At 45.0% G+C, this 14,728-nt stretch overlaps 1 protein-coding gene across 4 annotated transcripts in view; it reads right to left on the minus strand.

Annotated features, from left to right (window-relative positions):
• KCNMB3 (potassium calcium-activated channel subfamily M regulatory beta subunit 3) overlaps positions 1-14,728 on the minus strand; it is a 148,819-nt gene that overhangs the window by 7,132 nt on the left and 126,959 nt on the right. For 2 of the 4 annotated variants that reach the window (XM_073674951.1, XM_073674950.1), the window contains exon 2: positions 2,815-3,015. In XM_073674951.1, the coding sequence (XP_073531052.1) occupies positions 2,815-3,015 (201 nt within the window). Of the gene's footprint in view, positions 1-2,814; positions 3,016-14,728 lie in introns of those variants that run through there. The other 2 variants (XM_073674952.1, XR_012318384.1) reach the window with 2 other exon arrangements.

The raw sequence follows: 14,728 nt of genomic DNA on the forward strand, positions 1-14,728 counted from the left end.
GTCTCCCTATCTGACCCCCTTAGACTTTTATCTTTGGGGTCATCTGAAGGCAATTGTCTATGCTGTGAAGATACGAGATGTGCAGCATCTGAAACAACGGATACTGGAAGGCTGTGCTAGCATTTCTTTTGCGGTGTTGCTATCAGTGTGTCAAGAGTGGGAGAAGAGGGTTGCATTGACAATCCAACACAATGGGCAGCACTTTGAACACATTTTATAAGTGGTCATAAACTTGTTAAAAACTCATAAAAGAATAAAGTTACGTTAAAAGCAAGCACACCATTGTTTTTATTATGAAATTCTCAATAAGTTTGATGTGTCACATGCCCCTCTTCCCATTGAAAAAAATCCAAATCCAAATCCAAAATGGCCGACTTCAAAATGGCCACCATGGTCACCACCCATCTGGAAAAGTTTTCCCCCTTCCATATACTAATGTGCCACAAACAGGAAGTTGATATCACCAACCATTCCCATTTAATTTACTGTAGGTGTATCCATATAAATGTCCCACCTTGTATTTTGTATGTAACCCCTTCTTATGTACAGCACCATGGAATCAATGGCACTATATAAATAAATAATAAATCAGCATAGTCAGCTCCTTATCCCAAACCATGAAGAATATCTCTTTGCATCGTGTTAGCCAGTAGATAAAAACATATTAAAATTTGTGTTTTGATACCTCTTCATAGCTAACTGAAAATATGTTAATTGCAAGCTTTCAAGACTACTCAGGTTTCTTCATCAGGCTAGTATAACGCAAAATCTGAAGAGTCGCATATTTATACACAACAGGACATATAAAAATGCAGTAATGAGACAAGTGACGTGAAGCAGAACTATCAATATGGAAAGACTATAGCAAATGAAAAATATACGGCACTCCGGAATGCAGCGGAGGAGGTGCCAGAGTAGGGTTCCCATCCGTATTAACAAATGTGAGTAAAACTCAGCACTCCTAAAAGTGACGACATCACTCTGCATCAGCGCTGCATTCTTTGCATTTGTTTGTACACAGTGCTCATTTATCTGATGTGTTCAAAGTGCTGTCCATTGTGTTGGATTGTCAATGCAACCCTCCTGTGTGGACCAAAATGTCCTGTGTGGACCGAAATGTCATAATTTATGGACTATTTTGGATAAGAATTAAACCATCACGTTTTTTCACCTATCCTCTTTGAGTGCCAAGTTTTACCTACAGTTATCAATACGGGAAGGGGAGAAACAGTTGTGGAAATGAGTGTGAAAGTTTTATTGTCCTCTGATTGAGGTCTGGTCCATGGTTGTAATGCCCCCACAGGTCGGAGAAGCACATTCCTCACTTGATGTAAAATGACATAAATCCATGCAACTCATTCATTCCTGCTTTGAGTGTGTCAAAGCTTGTCATAAGTTTGTACTCCCAGACTCTTCTGTTGTTCTGGGATGTGAAATTACCTTTCAATACAATAAACTTCATGTCCATGATGCTGTGATCAGGGATACAAAAATGTTTGGCCACAGGTAGATCTATTCTTTTTTCTTTTATTGTGTGGCAATGAGAATTCATTCTTGTTCTAAGCTTTAGTCCTGTCTCCCCCACATAGAGACCCCTAGTTGGACATTTGATACATATAATTAAGTACACCACATTAAATGTGAAGCAGATGAAAGTACCTGGGATCTTGTAGTCCTGATGTGAGTTTGGGATCTTTATCTTGTCAGTTTTCATTATAAATGGACTAGTTTTACATTTTTTCTGGTTGCAGGGAAAATTGATCCTCACTCAGAATTACTTTGCATTTGATAACCATGCATATTTGCAGGAGACTGGCTCAGTAATGGAAAGCAAAATTTCACTACAATATGCAAATCTTTTATATGGCCAAGCTTGAAAGTGATTTTTTGTCCACTAAGGCTATGTCCCCACACATTGTGTTTCGCAGCAGATTTTTATGCAAATTTTCAGTGGCATTTTACAGTACCAGCAAAGTCTATGAGAAACCAGAATTCTCCATTCCCACTTCTTGTGTTTTTTTCTGCTGCGTATTTTGTGCCTTGGTTGTATTGTTGGAAAATAGAGCATGTCACTTCTTTCAGCATTTTTTCAGCGTTTTTTCAACCATAGGAAGTAATGGGTGGTGAAAAAAACGCTGAAAAAAAACACACCAAAAAACGCAGGTAAATTTTTTTCAGTGTTTTTTCTGCATATTTGATGGCAAAATAGAATGGGGTTCTTTTTTTTCACAGAACTTTATGTACATGCATAACTAGAGACAGAAGGATAGGGGAAAAAAACGCTGAAAAAAAAACGCATAAAAAAATGCAGCAAAACCTGCAGATTTGATGCAGCTGATTTCCTGCCAGAGATCAGTTTTGCTGCAGATTTCTGACGTAAAAAAATCACAACATGTGGGAACATAGCCTTACCATGTTTTCAGTTAGCCATTAAAAGGTAACAACCAATGAGGGCTCTCAAATTTTAATACTTATCTAAAATCAAACACGACTGAGTTGTACATCTGTCCAGCATCTGAAAAAGGACAGAACTATGCTACATGCGACATTTCTCTATCCAGCTTCGGGACCGGACACAAGTCTCGCTAGATAGGAAACAATGGGATTGTTCTGTGATCAGGTTTCTCCATACACGATATTCCTATGTTTTCTGGTCTGAAAGTAATTAACTCATAATCCATTTTATGTGTACCCAACTTTGCTATATTTATCTTCTGCATTTTTTAGATGGTTCCACATAAAAGTCAACTTTCTAGTTCACATGATCAGCCTGCTGTTCCCATTATCTCACTTCAATGTTTGTATGTTGCTCACCTGAGCATGAATGGTTTCAAAATTGCGATCCCAAGCAAAAAGAACATGAGGACAGAGAGCCCCATCATAGTGAAGCCCAAAAGCATTGCCCTGTCTTCTCCAGCATTGGACACCTGTTTCTTCACTTTATCTGCAGCTCTCACCCCATCCGTGCTGCTCTCTTTTCTTTTTGCCTTGCCAGGTACAGGAGAAAAGGCTTCCCTTAAAACAGCAAAAATTCTAGTTATCATGTGCACATATTTTTTTTATTAAAATATATTTCTATGTCTCTACATACATAAAAAAGTAAAATCATTTCATACAGTGGTAACCTTCCTAGTATGAGGACTTAGCGGTCCTAATCTAAAATGGATTCCTCCCAGAGGATAAGTAACTGCATCTCTACTAGAAGCAGCTCATCAAGGGGTATGTGAGGCAGCTAAACATGAACGCGCTGAAACAAATGCTTACTGGGTTGAAGCCAACAGACTGGTGTATGAAAAATAGTCTGAGTTTCATCCAGATGATTCGGATGATTTTCATCCATATTGTTATCCGTGTGTCCGTTTTTTATGTCCGTGTGACATCCGTCTGGCATCCATTTTTATACATCAACATTTTAAGTGTACACAATCAAATACAGTTTCCTAAGTTAATAATAGCAATGTGGCCATAAAAATCCGATGCTACAAAGATGTTCCATACAGGATCTGATTTTGCACACCCATAGACTTGTATAGGCGATTCTCATCCAATACTCGGAAGACTATAGTGCATGCTGCAATTTTCATAACATGGACATTCAGTCCGTATGTCAAAACTATCATCTGAACATATCCTATTTAGTTACATTGGTCAGTGTGCTGTCCGATTTTTATTCGGACAGCACACATCCGTATAATACATTGTTAGGTTGCATTCACACATAGTGGTCATGCTGCTGCTTTTAACCACAGCAGCCCTGTGTCACTACGGTCTTTTTACGGTTTCCCTTCATAATTACTTAAAGGGATTGTCCAGGACTTTTATATTGATGGTCTATCCTTAGGATAGGCCATCAACAGTAGCGTAGCTACGGGGGGCAGAGGGTACTGTCGCCCCGGGCCCCGTGCTCAGGGGGGCCTGCCATGGGGTACCCACCCGGAGCTACGCTACGCCGTTATACTGAAACAAAGCCATGGCTGCACGGCTTCTTTGTGCTCACTGCTCAGATGTATTCACGTCTCTTAGACGTGAATACATGTGAGCAACACTGCAGCGCTGGGAGGAGGGGAGCACTCGTCATCTCCCCGACCCGACGTGCAGCGCAGTGGAGTGATGAGGTCACACACTTCTGACCTCATCACTCTGCAGCTGTCAGATCACTGAGCTGCAGAGCGTCTTGCCTGCATATGGGGCAGTGTGCAAAATTGTGAGTTTTATTCTGTTCAATGATGAGTCCCTGCTATGTAGTCCTTAATATTCATGAGTTCTGCCTATCACTACCCCTATCACTGATTGGCAGCTTTCTGTCTAATCTCAATTTAGGCAGAAACCTATCAATCAATTGTGTAGGATAGCCAGAGCTCATCACTGAGAGGACTAGCAGATAAAACAGTGATTATCAAAACTACAGCAAGTAAGTGATTCAGCACTGGAATAAGGGGCTCAGTCCCTATTTTAAGCTGGCATTACATTGAGATGCATAAACTTGTTGAAAGATTACCATTAATAAAGCAGCGAAAATGACTTTAAGGAATTTTTCAAACTCAGTCAAACTTGCTCAAGGGGTGGAAATGAGATAAAATAATAAAAGGTCAATGCAATTCCAGTGTTGCTGCTCAGGTCCTCCATACCAGTCACCATTTGTCTGCCACATGTAGCCAGTTAGTGGCCTCATGACGTTCACTGCTAAAAGACATTGATTGACTGCAGTGGTCATGGGTAGTACATGGTACTTGCAGATGCTGCCAAGTATCTAGCAACTAGCAGCAAGTACTGGATTGGAACAACAGCTGGATTTAACAGGTGAGTACTTTAATTATTTTATTCCATGCACACCCTTCCTTAGGCAAAGTTTGACCATATCTCAAAAAAACCTAAAGTCTACACCAGGCTCTCATGCTGTGGACCAGGGCTGCATACAGTATTGTCAGCATCATGGACCTTGGCATGGTGCTGCCATTTTCTCCATAACTGAGCTGATGGAGTGTTACATACCCAGATGACTTTCCTTGTTTTTATGCACAATTCAGTCTCCTGGGACTGTTTCAGAGACTGAGTCACTCAGATTTGTCTCACTAGTGAATGCCAGCCATGACATTCAGGTGACATTGGGTAGGGGCCTTGTGACAACTTTGGTCACATTAGAGGCTTCTTGTGGAACCTGTCATACTGTGGAACTAGTTAAATCCTAATACGAGGGGTGATCCTGGGGAAGAACTTTCCACTGTTCAAAGACTTGTGGATGAGAAAATTATAACCTTCACTGCAATTGTTAATGATGATGCTAAAGGGGAAATCCGACCTTAGGCTACAAGTTTGCAGTCACTCTATGTGACTGCAGAGTTGTGAATCATGACATCACCCGCACTATGCGCGGTGGTGATTGTCTGATGTCAAAAGCGGGAAGTCCTGTGATCGCAAGTATGTGATCTGCATACAAATTCCGACTAGACTGTATAAGGTCTCGCTTAATACACTTGTACTGAACAAGGCCCATCTAGTCGGAACGTGTCCGCATGTAAATCACATACTTATGTTCACGCATCCAACGCTACAGGGAACCAGAGAATCCTCACAGCGCGAAGTGCGCACGATGCGAGGACTCACAAGTCTGCAGTCACATAGAGTTTATGAGTCGAAAAAATCCCATCATGTCCAGGCTCACCAAGGAATTGTAGAAATTGTTGAAAATTATGTATTTACATCTTAGTGTTCTCTTAAAAGATTAAGACATTGATGGGCATGTTGAAACACATTGAACCTGGAACTGTCTGCAACACGGATTCTCAGTCATCCACATTGAGCTTTTATGTCACAGCTATCAATGGGAATCCACGCTTACAGGAGTGTAATTGAGCACATTGCACATATGCCAAAATAACACATTCAGCAATCGCACAATGATCAAGCAGAGTATACAGCGGATCAGCTAAAGTAAAAAGTTTTAATTTAACAGGTGAAATGCTGGCTATGTTACAAGTTGAAAACAAACTTCTTGCACAATGACAATAGCCTTATGAGATAATTGAGTGTGTATTTGTAGCACCCCGAGGGCTCGGCTGCTACAGCGGTATTGCACCTCAGACCAGAGGTGTGATATTCCACTCCCGGGTAAGGATGGAGTGTGGACCAGGACTCAGTAAGCTGCATGCACCACACACACCCCATTTCCGAGGGACAGCTCAACGGTGCTCCCACTAGACAGAAGTGCAGGCACGACAGCATCTGTCCCTGGCTGGAGTGGGGAGGGGGAGGAATACCCAGTGGTGTAGGAGCAGATAGGGGTGGGTCTCTGGGCATAGGTAGGAGCCCATTGGTTGCTAGTCACCTGGGCTCGGGTGTTAGAAGAAGGTATATAAGGTGGGCACCATCTTAGGACAGGGTCCAGTCCAGCCAGTTCAGTTCAGAGAGGAGGAGAAGAAGACAGGAGTTCAGCCAGAGAGGGCTGACAGGGAGCTGTGGCTCAGTCTGGGCCCAGCTCCAGAGGCAGGCCTGGAGTGGAGGCCACAAACAGCAGAAAGAGAGAGGAGAAGGAGCGGAAAGGAAAGTAAGAAAGGAACTGGAACAGAGGAGAAAGGAAGCAAGGAACACAGAGAAAGGCCCAGAGACACGAGGACCGAAGGAACCCCATATGCCCAGAGGAGATACAGGGTGAAGTGTTGGCAGAACAGGGTACCGGAACCCAAATTGGTGGAGGCAGCAGATTCCTCAGCCAAAGACCGGAGGTTGTTACCACATCTTGGTGCGACCCCTCACTACATCCACCAGAAAGGCATACCGTATAGGGTCAGGGAAACCGGGAGAGGTTTCGCCAACAGAAGGCCCGAGGAAGCTGGACAAAGGTGGGTCACTGGTGGGGACGGCCAGAGAAAGGTAGAGAAGGGAGCTCTGAACCACACTCTGGAATTACCTGGGAGTTGACCGAGTCCCTTGCCTGGTGGACGCAGCACGGTTCGGGCAGTCATCGCCTGCAGCATTGACATGAACAACAACTGTGAGTAAAGCATTGAAAACTGCAACCGCACGTCTCTGTGGTTCCTCGCCGCACCAGCACCATTAGCACTGGGACGCTCACACCATCACTCCCATCATCATCCACACTAGCTGCCCTGAGGCAATACTTCTCCCGTGGGGAGTTATCCCATACTCAGCTGCGCAAACAACATCAGCCTCAGCGGTCTGCAGCGCGGCGGCGGTCCCCACTGACCGCAATCCACGGGTGGTGTAGTCGGACATTTGCTATACATCAAGACTGCCACTGGTTTGACCGCCCTGGGCACGGACCGGGTCACCGCCACATTGAGACTACAACCCCCAGCGATCCGGCTCCGGGTATCCCCCTGCACAGCACAGGCCCAGGGGGCGCGTCATATTAACCTAAAGAAGCTTTACCGAAAGATTTTGATTGACAATTATCTATCACTTTATTTCATGCCGGTCCCTTACATATGCAACGGATCAGTGGGAGTCTGTATCCTGGGACTCTCATAGATCACTCAAAAGAAAACATTTTGTAAGGCCTCCTTCACACGTCCATATAAAACACGTACGTGAAAAAACTGGTACCGGTGTCATCTGTGTTTTCCATCAGTGTGTCATCTGTGTTTTCCATCAGTGTGCCCTCTGTGTGTCTATTTTTACCATCAGTGTGTCATCAGTGTGTACATTTTTACCATCAGTGTGTTTCACAGATGCATAAAGAAAGTAAGAAATGACAAATCTTCTCCTATATTTTGCAATGTTAAACATGTACAGCACATGGATGGCATCCGTTTGCTGTACATGTTTTTCATGGACCCATATATTAACCCTTGTCATCCGCGTTCTTTTGAGGGCAAGGGTCATTTCGCTTTTCCAAAGCCTTTGTACTACTAGTAACGTGGAAGCCCCCCATATTTCCGTTAACAGATGACGGACCTGAGTGGGGACTTGCCTTTTTTGTAGCGAGTCAAAGCTTTTATTGTGATCCAAAATGTTATGTAAAATGTTCCCATTTATCCTGTGCTCTACACTGAGCACTGATATTGAGGTTTCCATTTAAATTTCCGAGTGACGTAATTCAGATGGAACCCCCGAGGGATCCATTCACTGTAATGAGGCAGCAGAGTTACTCTGGACTCAGTCTGGCCTCTGTTCAGCGGCGTCCTTTTTTTCAGAGGTTCACAAAACTGTGGCCGACGTCACTTTTATGCACGCCTAATAAAAAGACGGACACCGTGAGATCACAGGCCAGACGGAGTCCACAGTGCCTCCACCTGCCTTATTATAGGAAATCTTACACCGGGGGTTCTGAATCACGTATTTCAGAGATTTACACAGAAACCCTGGTGTAAGTGCTCAGCGCAGAGCGCAGGATAAATGCGAGCCTAGCTATTCTGCGATCTTTGGGAGGCAGAAAGAACGAATCAGCAGCAGGTGAAGAATTGTTTTTTTTTTATTTTTTACGCTATTCCTCGTGTGGTATAAGTGATTAGATGACTTTATTCTTCAGGTTGGTGTGATTACCAGATTTATATCTGGTTTTTATGTTTGCTGCTGTCACATACTAAAAGACTTTTAAAAAAAAAAAAAAAAAAAAAGTTTTTCTATTGCCATATTTTGAGAGCTATAATTTATCCATATTTCGGCCGACAGTCATGTAAGGGCTTGTTTTTTGCAGGACAAGTTGACGTTTTTTATTGGTACCATTTTTGGGTTTGTGACATTTTTAAATCGCTTTCTATTCTGATTTTTGTGAGGCAGAATAAACAAAAAACAACAATTCAGGATATATATATTTTTTTTAATTTATGCCGTTCTGCGTGTGGTAAAATTGATAAGGCAGCTTTATTCTTTGGGTCAGTACGTTTACAGAGATAACACATTTACATAGTTTTTTTATGTTTTCACGCTTTTACACAATAAAAACTATTTTATAGAAAAAAAAATTTTTGTATCGCTTTATTCTGAGCACTATAACTTTTTTATTTTTCGTCTGATGCAGCTGTATGGCAGCTTGTTTTTTCCGGAACAAGATGAAGTTTTCAGCTGTACCATTCTAATTTACATTCATCTTTTTGATCGCGTTTTAGTTGACTTTTTGTTCCGCGGTATGATGATAAAGCATCGTTTTTTTATTTTTTTACCATGTTCACTAAAGGGGTTAACTAATGGGACAGTTCTATAGGTCAGGTCATTCCGAACGCGGCGATTCCAAATATGTGTATTTTTATTGTTTTTTTGTTTTCATAGTATTTATTTATGGGTACAATTATATATATATATATATATATATATATATATATATATATATATATATGTGTGTGTGTATATATATATATATATATATAAAAATAATAATAATTATAGTGATTTTTTTTCACTTTTTTACTTAGTCCCACTATGGGACTTTCACTTTCTGCAATCTGATCGCTGCTATAAGGCATAGAAGTGCAGTGCAGCTTTTCTTGTCCTGATGAAAAAGTCTGTAGTACTTCAAAATGCGTTGACTAAATAAATAAGAAGCAACATGTACTTTCGGTCTGGAGTTGGATTTATTATATGGGATACCAGCAGGGCCGGCTCCAGGTTTTTGTGGGCCCTGGGTGAAAGAGTCTCAGTGGGCCCTTTTAATACATACCATGATTCATTATGCACAGATACCGCAGAGAAATATATATATATATTACAATGCCAAAATATTTCACTTCTTACATTACATGACCGATATCTATTGTAAATTCCACAATAGCTCAGAAACCGGAAAATCGCTCCATACAGAATACTGGCCCCCATATAACGCTCCATACAGGATACTGGCCCCATATAACGCTCCACACAGTATACTGGCCCTCATATAATGCTCCACACAGGATACTGGCCCCCTTATAACAGTGCATACAGGATACTGGCCCCCATATAACGCTCTATACAGAATACTGGCCCCCATATAACGCTCTATGCAGGCTGTCCCCCCACATAATGCCTCATGCAGGCAGTTTCCCCCACATAATGCCCCACGCAGGCTGTTCCCCCCACATAATGCCCCATGCGAGCTGTTTCCCCCCTTATAATGCCCCATGCAGGAAGTCACCCCCTTATAATGCCCTATGCAGGATGTCACCCCCCTTATAATGCCCCATGCATTATGTCACCCCACCTTATAATGCCCCATGCGGGATGTCACCCCCCCTTATTTTGCTCCATGCAGGATGTCACCCCCACCCCCTTATAATGCTCTATGCAGGATGTCACTCCCCCCATATAATGCCTCATGCAGGATGTCACCCCCCCATATAATGCTCCATGCAGGATGTCACTCCCCCCATATAATGCCCCTATGCAGGATGTCACTCCCCCCATATAATGCCCCCATGCAGGATGTCACTTCACCCCCCCATATAATGCCCCCATGCAGGATGTCACTCCCCCCCATATAATGCCCCCATGCAGGATGTCACTTCACCCCCCCATATAATGCCCCCATGCAGGATGTCACTCCCCCCCATATAATGCCCCCATGCAGGATGTCACTTCACCCCCCCCCATATAATGCCCCATGCAGGATGTCACTTCCCCCCATATAATGCCTCATGCAGGCTGTTCCCCCCATATAATGCCCCATGCAGGATGTCACCCCCCCTTATAATGCCCCATGCAGGATGTCACCCCCCTTATAATGCCCCATGCATTATGTCATCCCCCCTTATAATGCCCCAATCAGGATGTCACCCCCCCTTATAATGCCCCATGCAGGATGTCACCCCCCTTATAATGCCCCATGCATTATGTCACCCCCCCTTATAATGCCCCAATCAGGATGTCACCCCCCCTTATAATGCCCCATGCAGGATGTCACCCCCCTTATAATGCCCCATGCATTATGTCACCCCCCTTATAATGCCCCCATCAGGATGCAGGATGTCCCCCCCCATATAATGCTCCATGCAGATGTCACTTCACCCCCCATATAATGCCCCATGCAGGATGTCACTTCACCTCCCATATAATGCCCCTTGCAGGATGTCACTTCCCCTTATAATGCCCCATGCAGGATGTCACCCCCCTTATAATGCCCCATGCAGGATGTCACCCCCACCCCCTTATAATGCTCCATGCAGGATGTCACTCCCCCCCATATAATGCCTCATGCAGGATGTCACCCCCATATAATGCTCCATGCATGATGTCAATTCACCCCCCATATAATGCCCCATGCAGGATGTCACTCCCCCCATATAATGCCCCCATGCAGGATGTCACTCCCCCCATATAATGCCCCCATGCAGGATGTCACTTCACCCCCCCATATAATGCCCCCATGCAGGATGTCACTCCCCCCCATATAATGCCCCCATGCAGGATGTCACTTCACCCCCCCATATAATGCCCCATGCAGGATGTCACTTCCCCCCATATAATGCCTCATGCAGGCTGTTCCCCCCATATAATGCCCCATGCAGGATGTCACCCCCCCTTATAATGCCCCATGCAGGATGTCACCCCCCTTATAATGCCCCATGCATTATGTCATCCCCCCTTATAATGCCCCAATCAGGATGTCACCCCCCCTTATAATGCCCCATGCAGGATGTCACCCCCCTTATAATGCCCCATGCATTATGTCACCCCCCCCTTATAATGCCCCAATCAGGATGCAGGATGTCCCCCCCCCCATATAATGCTCCATGCAGATGTCACTTCACCCCCCATATAATGCCCCATGCAGGATGTCACTTCACCCCCCATATAATGCCCCTTGCAGGATGTCACTTCCCCTTATAATGCCCCATGCAGGATGTCACCCCCCCTAAAATGCCCCATGCATTATGTCACCCCCTTATAATGCCCCATGCAGGATGTCACCCCCCCCTATAATGCCCAATGCAGGATGTCACCCCCCCTCCCTTATAATGCCCCAGGCAGGATGTCACTCCCCCCCATATAATGCCCCATGCAGGATGTCACCCCCCATATAATGCCCCTTGCAGGATGTCACTTCCCCTTATAATACCCCATGCAGGATGTCACCCCCCCTTAAAATGCCCCATGCATTATGTCACCCCCTTATAATGCCCCATGCAGGATGTCACCCCCCCTTATAATGCCCCATGCAGGATGTCACCCCCACCCCCTTATAATGCCCCATGCAGGATGTCACCCCCCCTTATAATGCCCAATGCAGGATGTCACCCCCCCTCCCTTATAATGCCCCATGCAGAATGTCACTCCCCCCCATATAATGCCCCATGCAGGATGTCACCCCCCATATAATGCTCCATGCAGGATGTCACTTCACCCCCCATATAATGCCCCATGCAGGATGTCACTCCCCCCCATATAATGCCTCCATGTAGGATGTCACTTCACCCCCCATATAATTCCCCATGCAGGGTGTCACTTCCCTCCCATCTAATGCCCCATGCAGGATGTCACTTCCCCCCCTTTTAATGCCCCATGCATGATGTCACTTCCCCCCCTTTTAATGCCCCATGCAGGATGTCACACCCCTCCCCTCCCTTATAATGCCCCATGCAGGATGTCACTTCCCCCCGCTTATAATGCCCCATGCAGGATGTCACTTCCCCCCGCTTATAATGCCCCATGCAGGATGTCACTTCCCCCCGCTTATAATGCCCCATGCAGGATGTCACTCCCCCCCCCTTATAATGCCCCATGCAGGATGTCACCCCCCCTCCCTTATAATGCCCATGCAGGATGTCACACACCCTCTCCCTTATAATGCCCCATGTAGGATGTCACCCCCCCTCTCTTATAATGCCCCATGTAGGATGTCACTCCACCCTCCCATATAATGCCCCATGCCTCCACACATTAAAAAAAAAAAAAAAATCAAATATTCACCTCACTTCTCACCTGCTGCCGCTGTTCTGCTCCGGACTCCTCACCCGTGCCGGCGTCTTCCCGCTCTGCACTGTGACGGCTCAGGAGAGAGCGCGGTGTAATGACGTCACCGCGCCCTCTGACTTGAGATGTCACAGTGCAGCAGCCGCGGAAGACATCGGAGCTGCTGCTGAAGCACGGGGAGAGGTAAGCATTGTGCTGCCGGGGGCCCTGAGCAAGCGGGTGGTGCGGGAGCGCTGGCACCGCTCTCCTCCGCTCACGGGTCCCATAGCGTGGCAGTGTGTCCGACGGCGAGTGGGCCCCCCCACCTGCTCTGGGCCCCGGCACTTGCCCGGGTGTGCCAGGTGCTGACGCCGGCCCTGGATACCAGCAGCACAGATTAACCGCAAATTCTTCTTATCTGTGTTTATCTGGATGACATTTTTATACTGGTGACTAATAGAAATTTACCAAAACGACACATAGTAGTACTTCATTCACGCAAAGCAGCAGGTTTGAATAATTGAATCAAGAGGAAGTATGTTATTTAGGTACATAACAGCAAGAATAATGATGAAACCATCGATAAATAGAATTGAGGCTATTCAAAATTAGCCACAACCACAAAGTGAGAGCTTTTTATGAGTGGACTATTTCCTTCCCAGATTTTTACCGCACAAGTGAGATAAGGTCAGATTGGTCCTGTGTAAACAGCAAGCTTTAATCACACCAGATTTTATAAAGCAGTGCACTGTCCAAGTGGATGCTTCTGACTTGGGGGGCTATGTGCAATCCTTTGACAAGAAGTGGATGGAGGTGAATTACATCCTCATATATACCTAAGCATGTATCTTACACCTACTGAGAAAAATGACAGCATTATCGAAGACTAATACTTGGCAATATACTGGTCCCTTGAGTTCCTTAGACACTTAGAGGGTTGCCATTTCAGGTTGATTAGAGACCACTCCACTCTTACATGGATCTGTCAAGCTAAAGAGAGAAATGCAAACTTCCCAAGGCGGTTTCTTACTTTGCAAAATTTCAAATCAACAGAGAAACAGAGATCAGAAAAGCTTCAAGGGAAACCGATGATCTCTCAGCGAAGTCTTAGAATATATTTTTGAGAATCTTGTCATGAGTCCCCAGGGAATGTTTAGTATTCTGGGGGAGCTATTTCTGATACCACTGTTAGAACCTTGCTCTTAGGTTTTTTCCTTTGCTGGTCACATGACCTTGTTGGCCTATTTAATCCTGCTCCGCCCTTCTGGCTTTGCTGGACTTCATTGTATAACTACTTTCTAGCTAGCCTGTGCTCTGTATCTAACTCTGTTAGTTTGCTTGGTCTACGGACCTCTATGTTCTATATATTTTGTTTGTTCGTCTGTCTGCTACTATTTCTGTTAGGAGGTGTCCCATATTCCTCCCAGTCCTTAGTACTTGTAGGGATTCCTTCCCCACATCTATAGGTCTCCGTACAGACTAGCTTAGGACTTTAGCAGGTCTGATCGCAGGATCAGGTTCCCTGTTACATCGTAGGGATTCAGCTGAGTTCTATCGTAGGGACAGATCTCCTCTCTTTCCTTAGCTCTGGTAGCAGAACATAACAACCACAGTGACACAGAAGAGATGAATGGGTAAGGGTATGTGTCCACGGTCAGGAGCCGCCTGCAGCCCCGACACTGCGGAATAGCCGCACGGCTTCTGCCCTCATTATGCAAATAAGCGGCGCAATTTTTTTTTTTTCCACATACGGACTTTCCTCATAAATCTATGGGGAAAGTCCACTAGCGGACCCGCAAGAGAAATTAACATGCTGCGGGTCTGAAAGTTTCCGCGGGTGATCCGCATCCTCTGATGCATGAATAGTGGACATGGCATTTCTAGAAATCCCACCCACTATGCTGTA

Source organism: Phyllobates terribilis, unplaced genomic scaffold (genome assembly GCF_046119375.1).
Source record: "Phyllobates terribilis strain yellow unplaced genomic scaffold, ASM4611937v1 Scaffold_3__8_contigs__length_932513732, whole genome shotgun sequence".
NCBI lineage: Eukaryota > Metazoa > Chordata > Amphibia > Anura > Dendrobatidae > Phyllobates > Phyllobates terribilis.